Source organism: Nasonia vitripennis, chromosome 3, assembly GCF_009193385.2.
Source record: "Nasonia vitripennis strain AsymCx chromosome 3, Nvit_psr_1.1, whole genome shotgun sequence".
Lineage (NCBI taxonomy): Eukaryota > Metazoa > Arthropoda > Insecta > Hymenoptera > Pteromalidae > Nasonia > Nasonia vitripennis.
The window spans coordinates 5,062,240-5,090,170 of record NC_045759.1 but is presented as its reverse complement, the minus strand read 5'-3'; the positions used below and the strand labels follow the sequence as shown (position 1 = coordinate 5,090,170).

The 27,931-nt window shown below is 47.0% G+C and overlaps 1 protein-coding gene across 7 annotated transcripts in view; it reads left to right on the top strand.

Annotated features, from left to right (window-relative positions):
- The window catches only part of LOC100120859 (collagen alpha-1(XVIII) chain), a 128,090-nt gene that overhangs the window by 42,466 nt on the left and 57,693 nt on the right, over nucleotides 1–27,931 (top strand). For all 7 annotated transcript variants that reach the window (XM_016983447.3, XM_016983448.3, XM_016983445.3 and 4 more), the window contains exons 3-4: nucleotides 189–454; nucleotides 617–892. In XM_016983447.3, the coding sequence (XP_016838936.1) occupies nucleotides 189–454; nucleotides 617–892 (542 nt within the window). The remainder of the gene's footprint in view (nucleotides 1–188; nucleotides 455–616; nucleotides 893–27,931) is intronic.

Here is a 27,931-nt window from a genome sequence, read left to right as displayed (position 1 = left end):
ATATATTGAAAAAAAAGGTCCGCCATTTACACATCCCTCATTAAAATAATTACTCGCTCCGCGTTGGCAAACGAATCGAAATCAGCGGCGTTAAATCCCCCGATAATCCCTCTTTCGGCTGCTATCAATCGTTCGCGCGCGCCATTAATCAATCGTCGCTGAAAAAGGCTCATCTCCTCTGCTTACAGAGACGGAGTTCGACCTGCTGGAGGCGGCCGTGTCGCTGATCGATGACAAGAACCTCTACTTGACCGACGGCTACGATGGCTTCATGTCTTTCGGCTTCCGTCCGGGATCCGAGGTCAAGCAGCCCTACCGGATGTACCTGCCGGAGAAGCTGCCCTCGGAGTTCACCCTCGTCGCCTCGTTCAAGCCGTTCTCGGCGAAGAACAGCTACCTCTTCGCCGTACTCAACCCCTTCGAGACGGTCGTTCAGCTTGGCATCCGCATTTCGGTGAGTTTAAGCTTGTTCCAGAGATTTTTCGCACGGCTTGACCTCAACCCCATCGAGTTTTGCGTGGACGATATCGGCTTCGCTGAAAGAGAAAGTGATGAATTCGGCTATAGGTTATCGACTACGAATATTAAAATTGGATTACTCTTAAAAAATGTCCAGGACGGCCCGTCGACGAACCAGAACATATCCCTGATCTACACCAACTCGGACATGTCGACGGTCTCGGACGAAGTGGCCAAGTTCACGGTGCCCCGGCTGGTAAAGCGCTGGTCCAAGATCGTGATTCGGGTCACTCCGAACGAGGTCATCCTCTACCTGAACTGCCACGAGATGGCTCGGCAGAAGGTCACTAGGATTCCGCTGGAGCTTGTGTTCGATACAGCCAGCACGCTCTACATCGCCCAGGCCGGACCTCACATTCAAGAGAAGTACGACGTGAGTATCGACGCGTCCTCTTTTTCTTCCGATGAATTTTTCAACTTTTCATCTCTCGATGCCGTTTTAATCACACGGCTCACCTTACATTATTACTAAGTTATTACACTCGCCTTTGCAATCTCGACGCGGAGCTTAATCAAATATTGTTCCCTATCTTATGCGTTCATAATTCCAGTTTCTTCGCGAAGATTGCGAATTGATCTTTGACATCCCGTCGAGACTGCATTCGTGAGAAAAATAATATCAGTCATTGCCAACGAACCGAGAGTCTCGCACGACAATGGGAGAACATCCGCTTCGTTAACAACGATGCGATAATAATAATCCGCTGCTGCGCATATAATCGAACGAATCGAAACGTCACGCACACCGGTAAGTATTATTCGGACGTCGAAGAAAGAGCTGCGCGCACAGTTCAGAGCTGAGCTTCGAATCGAATCTCGCAGGAACAATAGGCCCGAGTGGGCGGGAGGGAGGTCGAATAGCTCTCTGGCCTCGATTCCACGTCGGATCGCCGGAAGGGACGGAGAGCCAAGTCGTCTCTTTCGCTCGAACAAACTTTGCTCAAAACTGCACAACACCTTTATCGACTTTGCGAATTTCTCTTTTCTTTTCCGCACGACTGCAGTCGACGCGACGAGCCGCTAATTTAATTCCACTTGTAATTCCTTATGCAAGCCATACGTCTCTGCGAGAGTATTTTCATCGGGTCATAGCGGTTGTTGCGATTTTTAGCTATCGATTATCGGCAGCTTCTTCAGCAGTTTTGTCTTCTCCCCCCGACGAGACACTATAATGATTCAGAGCCCAGACGGATCAACGTTGGAAATTCAAAGTGGATAAACGTCAGCAGTCACAACGCGTAATTAGTCGCGCAGAAAAGAATATCATCTAAACACACATAGCTAGAAAAATAACGAGCAGCTTTCCAATTAAAATCCTTCTCTCGTCGCGCCAACGAAAACACAGAGGGCCGTCCGCGAAAGAGGATTTCGTATAATGCAGCGCCGCCGCAGCGAAATCCGATATGTAATAACGTAACCGGATACATATCCCCATCCAACGCCGGCGACGCTGAGCGCACGCGTGCTTAAATCCCTAAATTGAAGCGCAGTCGAGCTGCCGCGGGAGTATCGACGTATATATAATAAATGTGCGTCGCTCTCAGCCGGGGCGGGAAAAATAATTGAACGAATATTAAAAAAAAAAAACACAAAGTCCGCGACTGTGCGCTCTTTTTTCCTTGAATTTTCCCCGGGAACAATTTACGCACTCGCGAGCGAGCGAGCGACGAGCCGGGAAATTTATGGACGGCTCTCGCAGCGCAGCGCGTTTGTTGTCGCGGCGGAACGTTGTCAACCGGTCGACTGCTGCTTTGATTTCGCTGCCTGCTAATGGCGCGTGTCGAACGGGACTGGCGGCTCGATTCGGCTGAATTATCGGAGATTTTCCGACGAGGTGTGTGTATAAATATGCCGCGTTTTGACGAGGCCAATTACGATGGCGCGGCACCCTTGTCACGCACACGCGGCTTTGTAATTTTTATCGTTACACAAAGGTGTAAGCTCTATGGGAGGAAGGAAACTCGAAAGGTTATCACTGATTGCATCCGACCGATATCCGAGCACCGCGTATTTCCAAAAAGTCTCAAAAGCCGTTTCATCACGGTGGCAGTTTCACCGCTTGTAGCGATATTTTTTGTCGGAAACTCCTGCGAATCCATATTTTCGAATGAAAAAATTCTCGTTTTTCCAGGGCCGAACTGTAAAGGAAAACGAGTCCTTGCTCTACATTCGAAAAATATACATACCGAATGTCCAACCTCTGTAAAGAAGATTAAAGCAGAAGGAAGTACGTTATTTTTGCACAGTGTAAATATTTCAAAATATGCATCGTACGCCTTTTTTTACAAATAAAAAACAAACTTGCTTGTCCGTGTATTCATTAAGGCGCGCGCTGGGGCATGTCAAAAATTTATTTTGCCAGAAAAGGCTACAAAAGCTCGTTATTAATAAACATATGCGAAGTTAGTTATTTCCATCTGTTTTTTCTATTCTTTGACCGCCTCGTATAAATCCATTAATTCAGGCCAATAAACGTCGAATAAAAACCAGGAAAAATCATTTCGGAAAGGCGCCAAAAAAAGCACTCGCAACATTCTTATTACCCCGAATCCGTCCTCGTCCGCTTCTCTGCTCCACATTCCCGGGGCATATACATTTCCCGTTCGTCCGCATCCATCCAGAATTTTCCAGCCGATTTCTCTTCTCGCGCAACAATTTTTTGCTGCCTCCGCCCCCGCGCGTTATATTTATCCTCGCGACTCTTTTCTCCGACATCCCTCCGATGACCCGGGGTCAGCTCGAATAATCCATTCGCCTCTATCTCTAGGGTCAGCTGCACAATACACGGTCTACTCGAGTTACGCGTAAAATCCGACATTCTCCTCGCTTTTTCTTTTTTTTTTTTATCGAGGAGCGCGAGGCACGTTTTCGAAAAACAGCCTCGAGGTAGCGTAGTATAATACAAGCGCGACGCGCGGGTCTATTATCAAAAGGTATATAGTAGGGGAGGCCGATTCCACGCCAGCACACTTTGTAGCACTTATTAAAAGCCATTATTCCAGCTTAAAATAACGCGGCGGCGGCGGCGGCGAGAGCTTAATAGGCAAGCTTGCGCGAGCTTGCTCGCCCTTTAAGGTAAAAATGAAGGAGGCTAATTTAGCCCCGGCATAAAAAAGCTGCGCCGCGGCGAGTAATTCGGTGGGGGCTACTTAGAAAAAAGTTATGAAAGGATTCCATTTACCCCCCTTTTTAGCATGTCCTATAACAGCAGCAGCGGCGGCAGTGTGTATACGCCGATCCGCCAGCGTTAGCGTAACTTCCAATCCCCGCTCTGTAATTAAGCTTCATTAAAGAGTCGAGGCCCCCAGCGGCGGAGAGACGGGGAGGAATTCGCGGCAAAGTGTACGGGCTCGCGGAGTGTTTATCGCGGAAGTTGGAGGAGGAAAATTGTATATAAGAAAATGCGATTCTTGAGGCGCAAAAAGGCCGATGAGCGCGCGCGGAAAGTTTTCGAGGACTTCTCTATAATTTGGGTAATTCGTCGAGCTTGCGAGGTAGGCGATGTGTTGTTCTGTTGGAGAAATTCGAGTGCGGGTGCAGATAAGAGTACGAAGGTGCGATTGATTTCATCGGAATAGAAATTTATTTTAATCCGAGTGAGCGATTACGTCGAATTGCCGTTGCGCGAACGACGATTATAACTATTTCAAGTACAGACTCTTGTGAACGTGGCTTTTGCTTCAAACGAATGCTCAAAACGTCGCCAAAAACTAAAAGTACTGCAAATCAAGGAGAAATAAAGCGCAAAGCGCGTTGCAAATTTAATTAAAACTTTCAAAACCTCAATCACGGCGATGCTACATTTATCCCTCTGGAAAAATATTTTCCATTAAAACTTTCCTCCATATCTCGATTAATAATTCCGCGCGCAAAATAAAGCCCGAATTTTTCACTCAACCAGATACATCGGCAATCCTCGTCGCGTTTTTCCAACAAGCGCGTCGCGTCCCTCGAAAGTCGAATCTGAAAAATGGCACTCGCGGGAGTGTCGCGCGAGGACTGACCCGCGATTTGTCGATCGGCTTTTTCCCGCTTGCAGTAGCTGGTTGGTAGCATAGACGCCAGGCGCGAAAGAAATGCGCTTCTCGTCCTCTCTCTCTCTCTCTCTCTCTTCGCGTCGTGTCCCTCGGGAAAGTTCTTGCTCGGTGCGGTCTTCGATCGGAGGCGAATGAAATTCTTAGCTTCCGGTTGAGCTGCGCTTCTCGTGTACGATTTAATTCCCCGTGGATCGTTGCTCTGCGCTGCTGATTTCGTGTCAAGGGGATATGTTTCTTTCTTTTTTCTTCACGGGTGTACACCGACTTCGGGAATATGATTTATTCTGAAAGGATTAGTCGGGCGAAGATACATCTCGATACTGCGAATTGGAAAATTTATACGTAATAAGGCTGGGTAAAAGTTTGCTCCAGTTCGAGCGTTAAATTTATCGGAATGCTCGCGTCTAATTGGACGCGATAACGCGATCGAGTCCGCATAGAATATGGATTTTTATTGATTATAGCTGTAAATAAACGCTGTATGCGCTCTCGGCAAAGAGTCGCAAGCTTGTTAAACCTCAGAGAGCGACCTATTAATTGTATAACTCCGCGGAGTACGATCCTTGAAAAAAGAAATTCACAGCACATACCGTGTCCCGCAAATAAAATCCGTGTAAATTAATACTCCCTGGCCCCGAGCACTTGGCATAAGAATCGCGCGAATTTTTGCGCAACAAAGTGGCGCTTCGTAGCATTAAATTAGCGCCTTGCTGGAGAACGGAAATGAGGTCTGAAAGTGATTCCAGGAAAAGCGAACACTGCCCGGCATTTTCTCTCTCTTTCTAGTATAGCGCAGGTATACTGTGTCGACGCGCCGAGAAGCAAAGTCCTTATTGCGCGTTTTAACTCCATCCCTCTTTGCTTTTTTTTTCGCTCGTCGAGATTTTTTTGCTTGCAGACGATACCTACTCTTCTGTGTATAATCCGCTCGAGGGGGAGGAAAATGTAAGGCGGGAATGATATTTTTTATTTATTGCGCAAGCGTTGCGATGATGATGTAGCTTGTTAATTTTTCGAGGATCAGGAGGTGGGGCATTGAATCTATTGTTGGAAAAATGCTTCGATCTCTTCGGCTCTTGCAATAATGAGGCGGACTCGTCGAAAGCACACGATAAACATTCTACCCATTGTTTACAAAGCGGATGGATTCGATTAAACGTCAATGTTCCGCGTCTAAACGGTGAATTCGAACGTACAAATACCCCAAAATAAAGGAAAACTCTCTTAATCGTTCGATTCTTCTGCAGCAGCAGTTCCTTTTTGCCTAAATCCCCCTTGCTCTCCTAAGACTCTTTCCCTCATCCTACTCTGCGAAGATTCTTCCGCAGATTCTCCTTAAAAGAAGTCGTTAAAGAAGACGTTAACTAAGCGCCTGCGCGCCGAGTCCGAGATAAAGATTCGATATAATCATCCTCGGCGAGCGCGGAAGAGGATATCTCCGATCTCGATCTGCCATTTCCCAGTATAACCAACGTCATCTTACGGCTGCGGCTTAATTGGCGGGGCATGTTCGGACTGGTTCGAAATCAGCGCCCCTGTTCGCCGACTGCGGAATGAAAGAGGATTCGCTTTTTTTACTCTCCCCGGCCCTTTGAGATCAGCGAAACCGTGCGTCCGGAATTTATTCGAAATCGATAATCAATTTACCAGCCTCTGCTCCTCTTTCTTTCTCTCTCTCTCTCTCTCTCTCTCTCTCTCTCTCTCTCTCTCTCTCTCTCTCTCTCTCTCTCTCTCTCTCGGTCTCTGCAATAACACCGACTTCGCAAAAGCGTAGGAAGCTGCAGCAGCCGCAACACTGCGCAGTAGCGGAGGACAGGAAAATAAAACCGATGGCATAGAGGGGGCGTATAGTAGGGAAAAAAAAGATACCGATGGATGCAGAAAAATAGCGAGCTGGCTCTGGAGAAAAAAAAAGTATAAGCACCGCGGCTGAAAAGGGATGGGGCTATGTGTCAAAGGCGCGACAGTTGAGGTTTCCTCGCGGGCCGTAATTTATGCAAAGGTGTATACTTAATGGATTGAAAAATTAATTTCAGAAGATTGAATTTGCTGCCAATTACTGAAAATCGATAGAAGCCCTGCTCCGATAATTTATAACTCGATGAATTAACTCAAACTTAATACGTCCAAGTGCTACTGAATGAACATGAAGCGCATAACGAATATAACCTACTTCAATCGAGTTCGATCGACGCGCTAATGGCATTACCATCGTCGTCTCGAATTCTCTCGACTCGAAATTTTTTAATGCACCTATCAGGACGAACCGAGATATCTCGAGAGGCAGTGTCTACAACAAGGCTTTCATAGCTGAACTGGTATCAAAAAGCGAGTCAGCTAGAAAAACAGTCGGTATATATAGAGCTGCAGCCCTGGCGCGGAAATGCACTCGTGAATAAAGAAAGAAGTTTGACTGGATTCGTAAGAAAATAATCCACGTCCATCAGCATTTAAATTAGCTGCCGCTCTTCGGAGAGTGCGGCGCTTTGCTTGGAACGAACTAACTCGACTTGAATATTGGCTTCGCGAGACCCGTTTCATTTACTTTACTCGCCCGAGTGTATATACCGGAGAGCTGGTGAACACAGAAGGCCGAGAGTAGTATAGTGGAGCGAAGAGAGAGAGAGAGAATTTTTTTTTCGAATAGAAAACGTGAATACGGTAACACCTCGGCGACAATTTGCGGGACAGGAGAATGGGAATGTGGCAGTTTTTTAATTTTTTAAAAGTGTGCTGAGCTTTTCTTAGGGAGGAAATGTGTCACGAGGAAGAGCTTATTTTGTTTATAATAATCAGCGGAGTTTATTTCGAAAACGCGTGCTGCTTTCCACGCACGAAGGAAGTCCTTATTAAAATGTGTTCCTAATTTCCAAGTGGATTTCTCAAGAATCGCATTCTTCAACTAACGGCTGCGGAGTAATTATATCGTTATCGCGGTACTGTTTAACGGTCTATTGCCTTTATGAAGAGCAATCGCGTCACATCTACGAAATCCAGAAGTCAAATGCAATTCTGTTCTCTTCCTCTTCCGTGACTCGCACTGACACGATTCGGACCTTCATTATCTTTTTTTCTCGGCGCAATCCACTCAGAACAGCTGTAGGGGAACAATCGAGAAACGCTTCGGTAATCTAGAATACACGCTTTCATCATTCAAAAGTCAATTTTCATAAAATTTTATCGCACCGATCCATGCGCTAGCACTTCTTCACACCACACACGTAGAGATGTGTGTATAAATCTAGTTGAATTCCGCGGCAGTTCTTGCGCGTTATAAATTCAACAGGATCTCTCTCTCTCTCTCTCTCTCTCTCTCTCTCCCTCTCACCCTCGTTCACTCGTCTTCGCGGAAAGCAGGGGTTGTACGCAATTCTGACTTCGCACGTACAGACAAGCCCTTAATTAAATCTCTCCCGTTTGCTTTATCGCTCGCTCACTCAGTCTCTGCGCTATGTACACGTGCGGGGCTTATCTCCAACTAAGCCACAACTCATAATGCACGCGCTGTTATATAATATGCGAGAAGCTGCCGTGTGCATGGGAAGAGATGAAGGCCGCGCGCGCGCAGATGCGCTCTCGCGCACTGTGAGTAAACGCCTCGGCGTTTGGGCTGATTTTTCATGCGCACTGCGGCGCCTGAGTGGTTTGAAGGAAAGTTGTTGCGAAGTTGCCGAGAGAGAGAGAGAGAGTCTTATGTGCACGCGCGCTTTGGCTTTGGCATCGAAAAATTCTTTGTTGCGACGATTCTCGAATCTCGAATATTAAAAATAAAGTTTTCTCGCGTTTGTTGTATACTTTGGAACATTTTTGTGATGGTTTTAGGCTTTGGTTTCAAAGATGCTAGTTTCAATCTCGAATGCGTTATTTTATTCCGAAAATAAAAATTAAAAAATGGATTTTCAAAATGAAATAGAATTAAAGTCGTGGAAAGCAATAGCTTCTATTAAATGTTCGTAAACATTGTGGTTTTTCGATATTTTCAATAGAGTGCGGAACGCAATGAAAATTCTAGGAAAAATAAATGCGAATGAATCATACACTTAGCAAGATCAATAGTCTTGAATCTTGATACCGAATTGAAGCTCAATATTCACCATCAGTTTTATAGTTCATTCTAATTTCGTGGCGCAACTAACTATTAATTCCACTAGACTGTATAACTTGCTCGTTTTTCTCTCCCCCCCCCCCTCCTTCTGCCTCTCTTGCTCTTTCTGCGATATAAAAAATTAATTACCGAAGGGAATGGAGTCTGGCTCAGCGATTTACCGGCTCGTGTAATTACGCGCGAAAGATTGCAGCTACCAGACTGCCTCTCTCCCTCTCTTTTGCACGAATTTCTAAAAGAGCAAAACTTCCGCGGGAAGAAGCTGCGCAACGTAATTCCAGATGTCGCGAATAATACGTACAGATGCGGCAGCGACTAATGCCACGAGATGTACCATCGGCGTGTTGCGCAACTGCGGAAATTCGCGCTGCGCGTTTGAGAACTGGTAATGTCGAACGAGGATTTCATGCTTCTTATTCGCAGCCGCGTCAAAAGAAGCGTTATACACCCGTAGCGGTAGAGGATCCGTGAAATTTTAGCGAAACTGAATGAGAATTCGGGGACTCGACGCGAATTGCGGCTGGTGGTTGCGTAACGTCGCTGCGTTTTGTTTGGCGCTTGGTTCTGCGAGATTTTCAGCGTTGGAATTGCTTTTTGAGTGGAATGCGGTATTTTAATTGATCGAAATGTAATGTTTATGTGAAATAATGCATATCACTTAGTTTGAATTTACATTTTGATGAATATAATCCGAGTGTTATTCGTAATTCTTTGCTATGAATCTGAACATATCATCATGCAAATATGTATCAATGTAATTTTCAAACGGGTATCAAAGCTAAATAATATATCTGATCGTAATACGCAGTAGCTATCATGGAATGTAATATCTCATCAATGCATATTTAGACACGTATTTTCGATGATGATGGAATCATTCCTACGGAAACATTGTCTTTTTAATTATTTTACATACATAGTAGTACAAAGTATAACCAAACACGACATTTTAATGCAGCCGCGTACTTTTTACGTGTTTGCCTCGATAGATTACGAGATATCGGCAATATTTATGAACTTAATTAAGTACTACTGATTATTATGCATCGCGATTTCTGCCGACAAGTCGTAGATTAAAAATGTAGGCCGCGGCTCTTGCATTTCGACGTGAACTAATTAGACTCCATGTATTTTAAGAAAATGAATAAAATTACGCATTTATATACGCGAGTGATCAAAGTTGTATCATCGCATGTATATTATAAAAGCTCGGATATTTGACGTCTGCTTGGCATTTCGTTTCGATTCATGACTATCCGACAAATGATAAAAGAATCCGGATGATTATGCTTAACAGAAGTTAATGCCTTATGCATAAAGCTTCACCGGAATTGCAATGCGATGCGAATCCATATATTATACAATACACAGTTTGAAAAACAACTCAATGTGTATTAGGAGCTAAAAAAAATTGAAAAGTCATCAAATCCCCAGCTAGCTCTCGCACTAATGGCTCTATAAAATCCAAGTTAGTCGATAAGGAATTTTCCTGGCGCGAAAAAGTTTCCAAGCCTATTATTTCGAAATGTCCGTACAGTTTCAGTTTTTCAAGCTCATTATACCGGCGAAAAGTTAAACGGACGAGTTATTCCGTTATAAAAGCAACTCCTATAACTCCCATACATGCATCAGTCAATCCATCAGCTCCAATCGATAAACCCTCCGCGATTCCCTCACAATTTTCCAATACACTCGCCCGACAAATGTCGATCTAAAAACCCACGAGCATCGGCTGTTATTTATGTAAATCCCTTCATAATCGACAGCGCGCGCAATCTTACTCGGAATAAAACCGCCGAAGTAGCTCCAGTCGCGAATATAACGGAAGAAAAGCTGACCGCATCCGCGAACCATTAAATCTCCATCAGTATTAGTCTCGCCTATATATAAGTATATATACTGGGCGTCGCGAGGAAAATTAGCATAATCAAATTCTCTCGCTCCGATATACGAATAGATGACTCTGATGGCCACTCTCCCGCGCGTCGCTGCGATAAAAACAAAAGCCAAAGCGTCGAGAGAGTCGCTGCCTCTAGCCGGCCAAAAGTTCGGTATAAAATAAGCCATTTAAAGCGCGAACGTGCCGTAGCAATTTTATGTCGTCGCTTCGAGCGATTAATGCATTCGCGTCGATTACGGCCGCCGCCCGCTACTCGCACCGGTCACGTACTGCATTTGTGTTTGCCTCGTCGAATAATTTTCCTCAATTTAGAGCGTGGCGTTGCGCTGAAATTTTCGCGGATTTATTATATTTTTCTCGCGCTTAATTTATTCGTCATGCGAATTAAATTCGCGAGCGCTTTGGCGTATGTATTATTACGCTCTCTTTCCGCGAATATGCGCTGCCTGTCCGGAGAGAAAACCGCTGTCAATCAATCTCGCACCGGCTGCAGGGATTTATTCGTCGCATTTTACGAATGCATACCGCCGCCGTTGTGTATTAACGACGAGACGCGCGACTCCGTGTTTGTCATTCGAAAATTCGTTTGTCAATGTATGCACGGTATGATTTTTTGCCCGAGGGACGGTTTCAGGTCGACTTCGTTGAATTGTCGACTTGGTTGAACGTCGATTGAAAACGATGCCCTTTTAAAGCTCTCCATCGCGACTCCCATATACGCATATGATAACAGAAGCTCGAAGCGACATTGCAGTTCCGCAAATGTTTACACTCGCGCGAGCGCCTCGTTACAGATTCAATATATCCCAGCCCATAGATACCGGCAATTTTGCTAATCAAAGCACAAAATGCGTATACACACAAGATTCTGCGAGAACGACTCTACTACACGAAAACTCGCTTCCACTATATACACCCCGACACATAGCGCGGGAGACTTTCGTCCGATCGTATAGCGCGCGGTCACGCGCGGCGCATCGTCCCCCCTTGCGTAAAAGCTCCAAGTTACATCCGGCCAACTGACCTCCATCGGACACGACGCTTTTAAGGAAGAGCAGTTGAGTCCGACTGGAATTTTCGCCGACTGAAAAATGAACGTACGTGCGCCGCCAGCGCGGGGGCTGTATTCGACTGTAATAACCGACCGGCGCGCGTATACAGTCCGTTGTATATATACAGGTGAGCTTTTTTTACGTTTCGATTTGCGAGTCCGGCGTTGGATCTAGACAAAAATCGCCGCTCGTTAAAAACTTTACGAGTAGGCGAAGCGATCGATGTGTACAGCGTTTTTATTATTATTATTTTTTTTTTTTTTTAGCGAGGAAAGCTCCATACAGCGTTTGCACTAATGAGATTCAAACAGAGCGACAACACTACGAATTGATACACAGCTCCGGTTCGAGAGCAATAATTTTCAATCCAAGCCTCAATTAAATAAGCAAGTATAAAGCTCGCTCGCGGAGCATAGCGTAGGTCTCGCGTAAATCTCCGCGAGTAGAGCAGCCGCGTTCGTCCATTAATAAAACTTGCAGCAGTGCAGCAAGCTGGTATAACCTCCGCGCGCAAGAATAAGGAAAAGAAGCTTCTTCGCCGGCGTCGTCGGGAAAAGCCCCGGAGGAAATTTTTGGCAGACACGGAGGCGGCATAAATTCACGGGGAAAAAGTCGACGAACGGCTCTGCTACGCAACTACGCCGGGGGCGAATAAACTCTCTCCCTGCAGTGCTCTCTCTCTCTCTCTCTCTCTCTGTATATACGTGTGCGTGTGTGTTTGCCGAGAGAAAATCGATGCCCGATGTTGATGCACGCACTCGTAACAACAACTTGGCCTCGTCGAAGAATTCGTTTTTTGTTTTTTCATTTTATCGTCGCGAATAAACCATAGGAACTGTAGAATTAAGCGTTTGATATCGCTCTCGCACTTTCGCAGCCAAATTCGAGGGGTAAATCCGCGGTGCCGTTAGCTCACACACACACACACAGCTGGGCGTCGATCGGAAAGAAATATCGCCGGGTTCGAAAGCGATAGAGATAAAGAGAAAGAGCGAGGCTGCAGCGGAGGAGGAGATCGGCAGTATCCCGCGTGCAAATCGTCGGGAGCGATCGGCCGAGGGGTTTAATTTTCCAAAAAGCTACGGATTCGCGCTCGATTTATCGCCGGTAAAAACTAGCACTACCCTTTGTTTCGTTCCACGGGCATAAAGTATCTCGATTTTTAATCGATCCCTGCGCATAGTATCCATCCTACCTCTCGATATCTCGAGACGAGAGGAAGGGAAGCGTTGTACACAGTAGGATAAATAGCCCTGTATGCAGTGCATGTGTGCGTGTCCCTCTATCCCAGTGGCTTACTTTTCCGAGCACGTCCTCGTGTGTATACAATACGCACACACACACACATAGCTCCGTATATGCTCACGTAGCTGCCGCAGCCGTTGGTATTTACGAGGACGTTACACATATCGTGCCTTTTTTGCGTATGTGTGTGTGGGCATCGGAATTGCGCCGATATCGCCGCTGCGGCTGAACAAGCCGCGCGTCAGGCCGGTCGTTCTTTATAGGCCGCAAACCGAAACCGCACCGAGCAACCGAGTTGCCCGCAGGTGCACTTAACTAGTGTGCCGCCGTCGCCGTCGTTCTTTTCGCGGTGCTGTATGTAGTGTGCAGTATGTACGGCTGTGTATGTGTGTGTGGAGGTTTGAGGAGTAGACGGTGAGCTTGAAAAAGTGTACGTTGTAATAATACGTCGAGATCCGATTATGTGCGGCTACTGTGTTACTCTTCCATTATGCGAGTGAGGCTATTATCGAGAGCAGCTCGATTAAGAAGCTTGCGCGAATAACGCTTCGAGAAAAATTCACTTCGCGCGAATCGCCGCGAGCTTTAAGAATTCGATGACAGTCCGAGAGAGAGAAGAGGCGATAAAAGTCTCCGAGTGTGTATTATACGCGAGAATATCGCACTTTTCCCGAGATACGAGACGGATAAAATAGCTTTCCACGACGTATACGTGTATCTTCTCGGCACTGCATAAACGCGTGGAGCGATAAATAATCCTCGGGAGAGAGTCGTAAAGCTCGACGCGTTTACACGCGCTGGACACAATGCGCCGCAGATTTAAGAAACAAAGATGCGCTATACTGTGGAGGGGGAGGGGGGGGGTGGAATTGGTTTTGGGATTTCGCGAGAGCACAGAGCCGTGTCGGTTATCTGATCGTCTGCGAGCCGGCGGCCGAATAAATCCCCGCAATCAAAAGATGACCATCTAAACAGTCGGACGCGCACGAGCGGCTGTAAAAGCTGCGCTGGAGGGAGGGAGAGAGAGGAGACTTTCGGAACGAGTTCGCGCGGGGTTAACGTCTTTGTCGTCGGATTTGAGAATTTTCCCGGGGAATCGCGGAGCTGAGCAGTCGCCATCTGGATATGGTTTAAAAAATTTTTACTAAAACAATTAAATCCTACTAGACACTGAACAAAGCTTGCAAGCTAAATCGCGAGAGCTTTTTTGATTTCTCAATTTTGTTCGCTGCAGGCTTCCGAGGAATCAATTAACTCGCGATATTGCGCGCCGCGGACAACAAAGTTTAATTCCTCCGCGGAATAATATCGAATGATCAAAAATTCCTTTTTAATTTCGCCGATGAATATTCTATTTAATTTCACCGCGCTCGCTCGCTCGCAGTACACTTTCATTGGCCTCTCTTGGATATTGCTTCCCGAACAGAGCGCGATAACAAAACTCCTCTCTCTCTCTCTCTCTCTCTCTCTCTCTCTCTCTCTCTCTCTCTCTCTCTCCCCCCGATACACCCAGCATAAATTCTTCCGCGGAGCAGCAAAAAGTCTTTATTAAATATCGAGCTTCCGACTCTTTCGTTTACGACGTAAATCAAGCTCGCAAAAAATCGCCCCTCTATCGATTTTACCACCATACACACACAGGCGCGCGCGCGCGCGCGTAAATGCATCTTTACATTATTATACTCTGAGCGATAAGCGTAACCGCCGGTGGCAGGCAATTGATAACCCGGACCGAGAAGCCAATACGCTCTTCTCTCCCGTAACAATTACAGGCCCGAACTCGCCGGTATCAAGGCGCACTGACAACTCCCGCAGCAGCAGCGAGTCTCACAATACTCCTGCATCTCTCTCTCTCTCTCGTCGATGCGTATAGATATACCCCGCGCATATACACGTCGGCTCTCGCGGAGGGCATGAGAAACGAGCGCCGCGAAATTGTATCATTTCCGACGATAAAGCCTCCCTCCCCCCCTGCTTTACTCCTTCGAGTATATGTACACGTCCCGCAGCGGTCGTCATCGCGACCACCGAGCGCCATTAAGCGCTCAGACTCGATTACCACCGAACGATCGGCGAATTTTCGCGACACCTGTGCCTCTCTCTATACGCCCATACATAGACACTGCGGTGTATAATCGGCGATGTGTATTAATGAAGAGTACTGACGAGGCGAGAGAAAGAGAGAGAGAGAGAGAGAGAGATCCTTTCCCGTGCGGCTCGTTTGCGGCCTGATTTTTCCCCTGCGGACAGCTGGCCTCGAGTGTCGCCGAGAGTTCTCGCTGATTATTCGCGGTAGCAGCCGATGTCTACTTGAGCGAGGAATTCGGCCTACTGGGGAATCGAGGCGAAATTGTATCGCGAGAGTGGTGTAATCTAGTTGACCGAATTTTACTTTTAAGAGGAGTGTACCGGGCGTTATTGCTCGGGTGATTTTGCAGAGGTTGGGAATTCAAATTTCCCGCGCTTTTTCAGCAGCCTGCATTCTGATAATCTAGCTGAAATAAAATTACTGTGTATAACGGAGAACATTTCAAAACGTATAATTCAAATCAGCCCAACTATACCCTAACGCTTTCGTTTAGCACCACCACTGGAGCTTTCAAAAGACGTTGCTTCAACGTATGCCACGTAAAGACCGTGAAAGCTTGTGTAAGGCCATATACACAGCGAGTTCAGACTCGCGGAAATTGCGTCCGACCGTTATACTATACGAAATCATAAAACGAGGGCTAATCCAACCGCTGGCGCGCGCACCGGGACTCTTTTACACCGGCAGTCGATCTCACGTACCTACTATCCGCGAGGAGGTAGCCTCTTTCGATGTATCGCGCACGGAGCTCTTCGCGTTGAATTTTCGAGGAAGGCCGTTTTGATGAATAGCGAAGGGTCTCTTTTTTATTTCCTTCTCGCGGTCTATAATATAGGTCTGCCTGTATTTTACCGTATTTTCGAGGCCGCTTTGCGGAGAGCTTTGACAGTTCGAGAACGTGGCTTTCATCCTCGAGCTTTGCAATTTGCAGCGGGCGATATTTTTTGACGCGCGTGCAGCTTGAGCTTAAGAGCGTAAGCTTCTTTCCCGAGCTTTGGCGCGTTAGAGTGAAAACTTTCTGTTTATACCCCTGTTGTATAATCGGTAAATTCTCTTTTATACACCGCGAATATCAATTCACAATCGACGTGCGCGTTTCTTTCGGAATGCTCGAGTTCTCTTAGAGAGCCGACGAGTAGGGATCGTAAATACAGCTCTCCGATCGGAAAGCCGAACAAACTCGGTCAACTACAGCAGCAGCAGCCGAACGTACACAGAAGAGAGATCGCGTTGAAAGGTATCCGCGAGAAAGCGAAGCGCGCTTGCGCGCAAGCTCTCGCATTATAACGCGCGACTAGGAGACGTTTGCCCGTATAAAAAGCCGACCACGACGACGAAGCCCCTTTTCTTCGACGTCGCTCGTCTTCCTCCTACTCTTGAAATATAAAAGTCTCTCTCTCTCTCTTGAGCAAATCTCTTATACTCCAGGCGATCGATCGCGCGAATGAGTCTTTGAGAGAGAAGCCTAATGGTCGGCGTCTCAAAGGGGTGAATTTCTTCGTTTTTTCGAACGCGAGCAAAGGAAAACTTTGGCGTGGGTGTATATAGAGCGAGAGCGAAAAAAACTGTAAACGCGACGACGATTTGCGAAGCCAAGCCGAATCGCGCGCTTTTGAGCCCGTTTAATGAGAAGTCGATGACGACGGAAGGAAGGAAGTCGCGACGAGAGCTTTTCCTTCAATTGAGAGAGAAAGAGAGAAAGAGAGAGAGAAGCGATCTACCGGAGTGCATTCACTGATGGACGAAAAATATTTTTCGAGTCTGTTTGCCCGCGGTGACTGCTCTGAGCAAAAATATACGACGAGAGTGTATACGTCTGACGGAAACTTGATTTTTCTACTTGCCCGGATTCCAAGCTCACGTTCGACAATGGGTATAAGATCGCTCGCCTGCAGAGTCATTAGTGCAATTGATCGAACTCCCGAATCTAAGCAGAGGCGACGATATTCGCAAATAATCCCCGGCGAAAGCCATTAATAGCATGCTCCAATCGATAACAGCTTCATAACGACTGACCAGTAGCACCAGCAGGGTAGCACAACAACAACAACAACAACAAGAGCATTACCGCGCACAGAGGTCGAAAACTTATCAGGCGACTCATCGCTTGGCTGATTAATTGCCCATCGCGCGCGCGAGCAATATCCAGCGAGTCGTGCATGTCCCGCATACTATCCCGCCCCCATATCTGCATACACGTATACGTCCTCTCTCGCAGCAGCTGTATATGAACTCCTCGGCTGAGAGCGCTATGTGTATCTTACAGGAGCGAAGGAGGCCAGCCGGTGTAATACTGCGCGGAGGTGTAAATTCCCTGCTTACCCCCTCCAGCGAGACACTCTTGTGTAAATTACAGCCAAGGCGGCGGCGGCGGATCGAACGAACCACGTGTGCGCGAGCAAAACTTGAGACGGAGCTTGCACTCCTTAATGGGCCAACATCCGGCCGAGAACGACGGAGTTTACGGCGTACAGCCGGCTAAGGCTTGTTTGGCCGGTGTATGTCGCTGTGCTGTTTCTTGGCTGTCGTATTTTTCGCCTGGAGACGCTGATATCGCGAGGAGGAGAGTCTCTTGCTACCGGGAAAATTACTCGGGAGCTTGATTACGGGTGTTTCATTGCTGTTGCGTTTTAATTGCGAGCGATGAAGCTTTCTCAGTGATAGCAGCCGGGAATGGTCGGACGATGGCTGAAGTGTGAAAAATCATGCCAAGGACGAAGGTGGTACCCTTTGACGCTTGCTCAGGGGACGTTTGACAGACGAGCTTTTGATTAAGTTCTCAGCGGTGTGCGTAAGCTTGTTGTTCTTAATCTTGATCCTGCGGCCTTTGGCGCGGACGTCCTGCTAGCGACGGCTGGTTGAAGCAGAAACGCGTGGGGAGTGTTATGATGGGAGGATTAATTGGGGCGATTCTTCGTTAACGAAACTTCATTAGTTGTTAACTAGCGATAAAAAAAGGAATGCAGTCGACGCCGAACGACCGATTGCTTTTCGCGTTACGAGAGTTATTTTTCGGATTCGCGTGAATAATTTTGCCGGGAACTCGGCCAAAGCTCGCCGCGCAACACGAGAGCGCCATTCATTACGAAAGTAAAATTTTCAGGAAACAGCCGTATACACGGGAAAACTCGTTAATCATCTGCGGACGGAAACGTCCGTCATTATACACGAGTATCAGCTGTTGTGAAAAATTCAAAACTATACAGCTTTTTTCGTGGCGGCGCAATTTTTTACCGCAGTCGCGAAAAATATCAATTTCCAGCCGCAGAGAAAAAAGTAAAACAGTCGAAGCTCCCATATTCCTATCGCAACGAATCCAACAATCCTCTGAAAGAGGGATCCACAACTCAGTGCCGAATTCAAGCCGACGCTCCGCAGCAGCTGCGCCTTTGTACTGACAGCCGGTGAAAAATTCAGATTCTAGGCTCTGCGCGAGCGGAGAGCTTGCTGTCGGTTCCTTTCAAAATTTATCACTCCCTCTCTCTCTCTCTCTCTCTTTCCTGGCGCCTCGGCGAAATCAAACGCGCGAAAAAGAACCCTCTACCGCATGAATTTCTAACGCGCGATTCTTCGACTTTCTTTATTGCACTGCGCCTTATACGTGAAAAGAGGGAATATCGCGGTGTGTAATTAAAAAAAAAGAATGCAAAGCATCCGGGTTAAGAAGCAGCTCTGGATTCCTCGTTAATAACATCGAGTCTCTCGCGTGTCGTCTCGTCGGTAGAAATTTAAAAAAGTTGCGCCGCGCGGCTGAAAAATTAATTACACCGCGGCGCTGGAGAAAAACACACGAGGGCGAAAACAAAAGCCGGCGCGGAAACAAGAACGAGCGGGTAGTCGAGTCCGTCGAGAGAAAAACGAGCAGCGGGGGCGGATACACAAGACGCCGTGGCGAACTTTTCCCGTTCGCGGCCGCGGAAAAGTTGCGGGAAAAAAATGAACCACGCGTTAACTAACACTGAAAAGAGAGAGGGAGAGAGTTTGCTGGGAATTCTTTCAAGAGAGAGAGAGAGAGGGAACAGCGTCTCCGCAGAGAGTGTGTAAGTATAAGAAAGGAAGAAACGCGGCGCTGATTATTCTCGGATGTCGAAGCGTAAATCCACGGGAGGAACAATGCGGCCGTCGGGTAAATCATTATTGGAAAAGCTCGCCTCTTTCTGAATAGAATTATATGTTTGTTCTGGGCGTCGCCCTCTCTCTCTCCTTCTCTTTATTTCCAACGTCCCTGCAGGACTATACTACAGCCGTGTAAAAATCTCACTGAAAAAAATGCTTTCATTTACTGCCCCCGGTTAATGCACGCGTCAGGCGCATCGGCTATTAAATCGTATACGCGAATTTTACGCACACCCGCGCGGATATTGCCATCAGACTTTTTTTCGCGACTATTTCGGAAGTGTAAACTTTTGATTTATCGCCGTCCGCGTAAATTACCGAGCAGGCCGGTGCAGCTTTTTTTAATTAAAAAAATCCATCCGAAATCGCAATCCCTCGTATGCATATGACGTACTACGACCCGGGCAAATGGCTTTTCAAAGCTTGATTATGAGCGAAATGGAGTAAGATACGCCACGTTTGTCGATACACAGCCGCAAGCTCAAGTGTGCGGGATAGTAGCCGGTCATAGCTCGCGTGGCAAAGTATTCGTACACAGAGAGAGATATATGTAGCCCGGAGCTGCTGCTGCTGCTGTAGCTGCACATGTATGCGGGATCGTATGCAGAGAGACAGGACGAGAACCGAGTACGATGATCGTCTGTTTACGCGAATAAGCGGCGGTGGGGCTCCTGTCAACAGATATACGTGCCGGCCCCCACATATGTGCACACGTAAAGTTCCACCGGGGCTGTATACACCTAGGTGATAAACACGCCTTAGCGCCAAGGCACACACCCACACAGAGGTGTACACTACTGCACGACGAGTTGAAATAAAAGGAAGAAAGTGTACAAGTCGAATTGGAACAGCTGCTCTCTCGCCCGCTTATAGATATTTTTCCGAGGAAAACTATTTCCGACGCACACACACATCCCCCCAAGGGGTAGTATACGGCTTGTTACGTCGAGTATATGGACTCGCAGTAGCTTTCTCTCCTTCTCGTCCGCGAGAAATTGGAAGATCACGGGGCTCGCTCTGAATGGAAAGTTTTTTCTCGCGATGGAATAGAGTCGTCGCGTAGTTCCTTTCAACGCCGCTATGCATAATAGGCCCTCGGAGTTATTATTCGCCGCGGTCGAAATTATTATTCTTCCCTCAGCGGACCCCTTATTGCTCGGGCAGAGTTACAGAGAGCCTTGCGTGTGTGTGTGTGTATGTAAGTGGATCAGCTGTACGGCAGAATTTACAATGGGCTCGCGAGCGTATTTTTTAAATTACCGCCTTTCCGGCGAGCGCCGGCTGCTGCACGCAGTTCGCGTGAAAAAAATTGCCGGAGTGTGCCCTGAATAAGTATAGTGTCTGTTTCAAGAAAACTCGCGGTATGTAGAGCGCGAGCGCGAGCGGGAGCCTGTGCATCGACTTTTTCTTCGTCTTCGCTCGCGATTCCTTCCTCGATGTTGATTTTTCATCTCTCTCTCTCTCTCTCTCTCTCTCTTTCGCGCGCGCGCGCGTGTGTGTGTGTGATGTGCTCGTGCGAGGGGAAAGAAGTCAATTATCCGACTAAACGACAGCGATTATACGTACACGTGTATACGAACGAGCGGATATATCGGTTTCGTAAAATTAGTCGAGCTTAACGAGTATGTAGAGCCGAAAAAACATGCATGATTCGCATCGATTTATACACCGATTCACTATAGTGGCTCTGGTTTTTTCTCAAGCGCCTCGTGCGATTTGGGCGTCAAAGACAGCTGCCGGAGCTTCTTTTTTTGCGCCGCGAGAATTTTTCGTTTTTAACGTATCGAGCTCGTGCGTCGAGAGTAGGAAGAGGGGAAGAGAAGCTACGAGTATGACGAATTAGTCGGGGAATCCAGTGATTGATCGTCGGAGCGCTAAATGGAAAGTCTGTGCTTTGAAAGGCTCAAGTTATTTTGGGATTTGTTCGGACGAGCTGCGAATCGATGGGAAATTTTTTTCGAGATGCTGCTGTACGAACGTGAATTAGGGATGACTTCTTTTTGCTTTCTGTCCTGCCGGTGAATAACAAAGATTTTAACGACAAATGTATAGTTGACGAACAACACAGTGAGTAATTAGCTCGTTACGTAAGCGCTGATTTACATCGCGGCATCGATCAAATCCGCTAATCAGATTACACGATACTCGATCCCCGAAACAACGGATCGGTTTATCCGAATTTTTCGAATTACACGCGCACATCCGATAAATGCCTTTGCAATTAGAGCTTGCATCCGATTTGTATTAGGCTAATTTTAATCTCCGAAAAACCGTCCGGAGATTTCCGCAATTGCGATAAGAGACAGAGAGCTTATCAAAGAGCAGAGCGAGAACACTGCTGGCCTTCGTCTCGCGAAACTTGATTTGCGAACGTCTTACGCGGTTCTCTCGGGAAAGAATCGAATTTGCCGCGTCGTAAAGGAAGTTTCGACGAGTATAAACGCGGGGCTGAATTTCCAGCTCTTATACGATGTGCTCATCATCGCAGCCAATTTTCGAGGGACGCATTATGACGCTCTATCAAACACGCGGCACGAATTAATGTAAAGCTTCGTACGAAAGCTCGTTTGTGTGTCGATATACGCGAATTTTGACGAGGCGGAGCCGCGTCGGAAATTCGCATGAATTAATTAAACGCGCGAAGCCGATGGCGGAAACGTGAGCTTTTTCGCTGCGCCGAGCCCCGAAATACTGGACTGAATATTCGAGAGTTTCTTGTTGTTTTGGAAAGTCCAAGTTTTACCGATACGTCTACGTCCGCGCGAATCGAAATTATCATCCTATAATCCGAAGTAAAAATAAACAGCTCTACCGTGTATTAATAATTTGAAAACAGCGCCGAAACCATTCCACTTAGTTCTCTCGCTCTATATAACCAGTGACTAGCTGCGCGCAGGTAACGGTCCAGTTCCCGCTTTAGAAATGATTTCCATTTCCATCGGGGATACGGCTGATTACTCCGCGTGTTTACCGTACAGTTTATAGTTGAAAATTAGTTTCTCCAATATTAACAATTTATCGTTTGCTGTCCCACACTATCCCGGCGTTTTCGCCGCTTTGGGGATGGAAGCAAAAATAACGCCCGGTGTCAAACACTACCTAGAAGTGTCCGAATTCGGTCCAATATTACGCAACGAACAGTTGTGTAGATATCGCTTTTATTTTGCTTAGTGTGTGTGTGTGTGTGTGTGTATTAATAAGGTACACTCAAAGTGCTCGATTTCCCGGACAAAATGTCTCATATAACATAGTAACTCGGCTTGACTTGGAACGTATAACACACCAAAATCCAGCAGCGATCATTAATGTAACGACTGACGCGATTGATGTCACTCTCGACGCGCAGTGCATAATGCATCCCTGTGCGATGATGCAGCATTTATGACCGATACATCCGCGGCTAAGCCGCGAATTAACCGTATTACACACGACCACGAAAAAAGCTCCGCCGATTTTTCCAAACCCGCGCTATAGAAAACATCCGATATCAAATTTCTAACACCCCACGCTCTCGCACCTACATACCCCGGGCTAATCCGACGCTTTGAAAGACAAGCTTTTGAGCTTTGAAATCGTTTCGCCATAAAAAACAAAGATCTCTCTCACTCGCGCTCTGTCCCGGCGAAAAAAAGAGCTTCGAATTCACGCTTTTTCCCTGCATCCATCGGCGTACTACATGCTGCCGACTACACAAAACTCGCTCCATCTCCTCCCCCTGCGAGTGAGTCAAACGGTCGGCCGGCAGAGGGCGCGCTGACTGACTCGCGCATCGGCCGCACGCGGTTGCGCGAGAGAGAGTTCGCCGAGCGGGCAGCTGGCTGATACTACTTACTCCTCTTGGGCTTCAGTGTTTACGCGACACGGGAGCGCGAAAGACCGCGAAAGCTCGAGAGCCGTTTGTACGTGGAAACGACGCGACGGTGTGCTTGCAGTGTACTTGGTGCTGGTGTGTAATGATATTGTGTAAACTGGAAATGACCGTAGTTGTGAAGTTACATCAACAGAGCGTTTCGCTGATCCTCGAGCCATGTCTCGTCTAATCTAAAAAGCTCGAGAGAGGGAGATTAAAGCTCTCGGTGAAATAAGACATCCGCTCCACTCGACTAGCGAAGCACTCGAAGCTCCGACGGAAGACAAGCAGATGCCGACCTGATCGCTACTCGGAAGGGAGTCGTCCATTCGTTTTTCTTTTTTTAAAACGAAAGCACGCCCGATATATGCCGCGACGAAGATCGAAGAGGAATCCGGCGGCGATGACGGAGCCGCGCGCTGCCGCCTCGCACGTGCAGCGGCGCGCGCGCCTGCATTACCCTCGAAATCACGACACGTACGCCTTGTTTTCTACTAATTCCAGTATGCGTCATCGTTGCTCTCTTTACACTTCGTTTATCTCGCGCCAGGAGGCATGTGTGTGTGGGAAGTTTCCCGGGTGAAACTTTTGCATTTCGTCGGGGCGAGAGGAGTCATTTTTATTTGCTGCCGCCGCGAGTGAAAAGTTACCGGGAGCATTAAACTTGCTTCTTCTCTGCTGGAGAGCGCGCGAGACTTGAATTTTTCGAGGATCTTAGGAATGATTAAATGCTCCCTTTCTACCGGCGCGAAGAGTCGCGCGAGCGAAAGATTATCTATCAATAAACGCGTCGCGCGAGAGAGACACTCCGTTATCCTCTATCGACGGCCGAGAAGCATTAATACACGACAGCGTCGTCCTGCGACACCTTTACATAATTCAATCCCTCAGCGACGCGCCTCCCCCGATATAAATCACGGGCCGCTGTCTGCGTGAAAAAAAAAAGAAGAACAAACTGTCCGCATCACTTCATCTCGTCGAGCGAGATACTGCCCCTTGATCGACACTCGATCCCCGAATAAAAAGCTTCGGTGAAAAGTTCGTTTTTTCACCTCTCCTGTACACGCAGCGAGCATATAGCTCTTTGCTCGAAAGTTCTGAGAAGCTTTCGCGCGCTCGTGTCTGACCCCAGCGCGGCTGTTACCACTGCGAGCGCTGCCGTGATCAAGATTGATTCGTCCCGGCGTGTATAATCCGTTACGGGGCTGATTTGAATGTAACGCGCACTTGCGCATAAAGTGTTGCCCTTTTTACCTTTTCCGCATGTGTGTGTATATGAATAAAAGCTTTTTCCTGTACTTTTACAGTCGGCATCGCTCGGTGATCCTTTTCGCGGCGATAAATCCATCGGTCCAGGGGAGTAACAGTCGGGCTGAACAAAAAAGCACTTTTGAATAACAACAATGATGAATAATCGCTGGGAGGGAGAATTGAAAAGGAAAAATGGCCACTCGAAGCTGTCGGCGAGAAACAAAAGCTCTCGGATTTTCGCATTGTCATTACGCGATTCGTATCTCTCGCGTCGGTCGGTCGGGGAAAATCGAAAAAATTGCGCCGCGAGCGTAACGACGAATGAGGAGATATGGAGGAAAGCGTGCGGCAGTAGCCGGCGACCGCGGAGTATAGATCCCGGGGGATCCATTGTCAGAGGGCTCGAGTGCGCTGTCGGTTTTTAATCGGCCGACTCGCGACCGAGTTTAGCTTGGAATTTTTTATTTTTATTTATACAATCGATGCGGTGCTCTCCTTTCCCGCGCATTTTCAAATCCCCGCGTCGTGCGATACTTAGCCAGGTAAACAATTCCAGCTGCCTCGCATCTTCAAACGACTCTTGGTAATGAATTTTTGAAGAGTTTTTAGTCCGCACGCGTGCGATACTCTCCGGGCTTCTCAAACAACTGTGGAGAAAGTCGATTAAAAGTTCAGCGAAATTATTTCAGGACGATTGCGAGGAAAAACAATTTCTTTGTCCCCCCCAGTGCTTCGTAGAAGCTTTTTGCCGACGCGAGACTTTATTCGAGGAATATGAGACGATGTTAGAATATAAAGGAATTTGAACGAGCTTACGCTTAATTTCGAATTTGAGTAACGATTAAGCTTTAATCGCTCTGTAATATCGCCGCTCTACGGCAGCCGGAAACGTAAAAATAAAAAATTCAGGCAACGCGAGCAATGTTTTCAAGCGCCCGACGTTTAATATTTCAAGCCACCGCGCGAGATGTACTTATTTCGCGACTATATTCGTGCTAAGGCAAGCGCGAATCGACCTCTCGCGAATATGCGCTTACAGCGGAAGAGTCGCGTAGTCGCGGTGAATCACAATGAAAAAATTTTTTCTCCCCGCTTTTGTTCGCTTTCTACGTTTATACTCGTTTTTTCGAACTGTACCACCGCGCGCACTGTGCACTCGATGTATACGGAATTTTTCTGAACCTGCTACCGCTTGTTCCCCGGCACTTTTTGCGAAAATTTCAAATTAGATATCAGCCAGAAGGTTCTTTGTTCGTAGTCCGTCGCGCGCTTTTTTTCGAAGTACGCACACACGTATGAATAAAGCATCGCACTTGTCGACAATTTCGCGAACGTAAAGCAGCTTACGGTGTGTAATTTCTCTGAGTGTGTTCTATTTATTTTTCGTAACTCGTATTATACCCGAGGCTTTATTATTAAATCGACGGTTAAATAACGAACAATCCTCTTTTCTCGGAAAAAGAAAGGCTTTTATACAATGATCAATTTTGCAAAAGTCCAAAGATCGCGAAAAGTAACCATGGCAACGAGCGCGCGGTAGCTGCAGTTTTTTACAGCCGCACACACACGCACAGACATACGCGGTTCAACGAACGACGCGTCGTTGGCAAAGGAAAAAGTCAAGCTCGCCGCTTTTGTCGTATGCGCGCATCCCCGAGGACATGCACAGAGGAAGAAAGTCTCTCGCGGAGAAAGAGAGATAAGTACATGCGCAGCCGTGGATATAAAGTCGAAAACAGAGAGGCGAAAAATCGTTTCGATTTTATTGCACCGCGTGGGGATCAAAGAGAGGCTGTAGCTCGAAAGGGGCGGGGATATCTCATATAGCTCTTTCTTTGGATTTTTCTTTTCTCGCTAGTATTTACCCCCCCCCCCCCCCCCCGACTGTTTCGCGGCGAAATATCTATATAAAACGGAGCCGGTTAATTGCGAGGGAGAAAGGAGAAGTAAAGTCTGTATCGCGGCTTGATTACGCGATGAGAGATTTATAGAAAATCTTGGACGGCGAGTTCTGCCCGCGGAGAAGGAGAGGGAGAGAGAGAGAAGGCGAAACTTTTAATTGCACTTGGCGGTTTATCGTTCGTGTTATTGGGGCAGAGCTGCTGAAATTGGAGAATTAGGTGGTAGTTCGGTGTACGCTCGGACGAGACTTAATTTGAATTTAACGTCGCGGGGCGAGTGATTTTTTTTGCAGTTTTATTGCAAGCTCTCGGCGGAGAGAGAGAGAGAGAGAGAGAGAGAGAGAGAGATTGCATTTCTGGCTAGCTCGAATTACGCGCGCGTTTACGAATATAATATCCGGCTAGTGTGTTGTGCGCTGTTATTGTCTATGCCGGGGATGGAAATTTAATAACCGCTTTAGATGAAAAATGAAAGAGCTTTCGATAAATTTTCAATCAATTTGAGTGAAATTTGAAATTATAATCTCTCGTCTCGAAAAACGCACACTTTATATTTCGTTGTGGCCGGTTCGAATTACCCGTAGCTTACGCTGTTATTATTTATTCTGTGAAATTCGATGGGTGAACAATAAAAAGAGCTCTTTACCGAAAGCTTTGTTGATCGACGTTTTCAATTAACTTGAGTGAAGTTCAAAATTACGCTTATATTCTTCTCGAAAACGTACAGCGTGCACTTCCCGATTATAATTTAACTCCGAAATATTACGTTACATTACCTATATGTATAAATCCGAATTCAAATTCTTACATTATGCAGCGAAGCTAATTAACTAATTACATCAAGCATCGCTTTCCATTAGTACGCCGAACCCGAAAGATCGAACGCTAATTTAATGGCCCCCGGCAAAAGCCAAAAAGAATCGCCGATTTTACGTAACTGCAATTCCGTCCCATTCGAAATGATCAAATTATCTCCGATTAAACAGACACGAGTAGCAGCTGCCTAATGACTCTGGCACGAGTAAAGTTCGTTAAAATACGTACATACTCGAGCCACTGCCTGCGAAACGAGCCCATACACACACGCGCGCGCGCGCGCGCGTATACTTGAACGGCCCTTGACAAACTCGCTCACTCGAGATTTTCGAGCCCTTTACGTACTTTGCCTATTGCTCCGTATACCAGCCAGGCGGAATATAAAGTTCAAGTGTCGACGCAAAATTTCGCGATGCGCGGTGCTTCAAAACTACTCGATTTGTTGGGTTGATTGCGGCGCGCGCGGCTACTTAAAATTTCAAATTCGGCGCCCTAACGTACACAGCCTGAAAATCGCCGCGAGAAGACTGCGGAGAAGTGGAAAATGGGGTGACGCTGCGCGGAGAACGTGCCGGGAATGGCGGGCCCGGAATGTCATAATTTTGAATCTCCTTCGCGCGCTCGCGCCATTTAAAAGTCAAGCGTCTTTTCCCTTCTCGACAGTAGCTTTTTCTTAAGTAGCTGCTCCGCTGGTGGCTTCTCTCTCCGGGAGAATTTTCGCGAGGAGCTTTACTCGTCAGAGCCCCGACACGATTGTTATAATGGCTTCTCCCTTTTATATACTCTCCGGGCTTATTTTTCGATGAAGAATAGAGGCTCGCTCGCTGATCCGATTAAACGGTATAATTCGCAGGTGCGACGTTGAATTGCGGTGAATGTGATCCACCGTCGCGATGTACATAAATAACGATGTAAACTTGGAAATGGAATCAATAAGGAGCCAATATGTATGCGGAAAAACAGCGCCTTCGTCGATTATTTATGAAAATTCCTCTCTCGTTCGATTTTTCCTCCTTTTTCTCCTCTCACTGCGCGCGCGGTCCCGGAGAA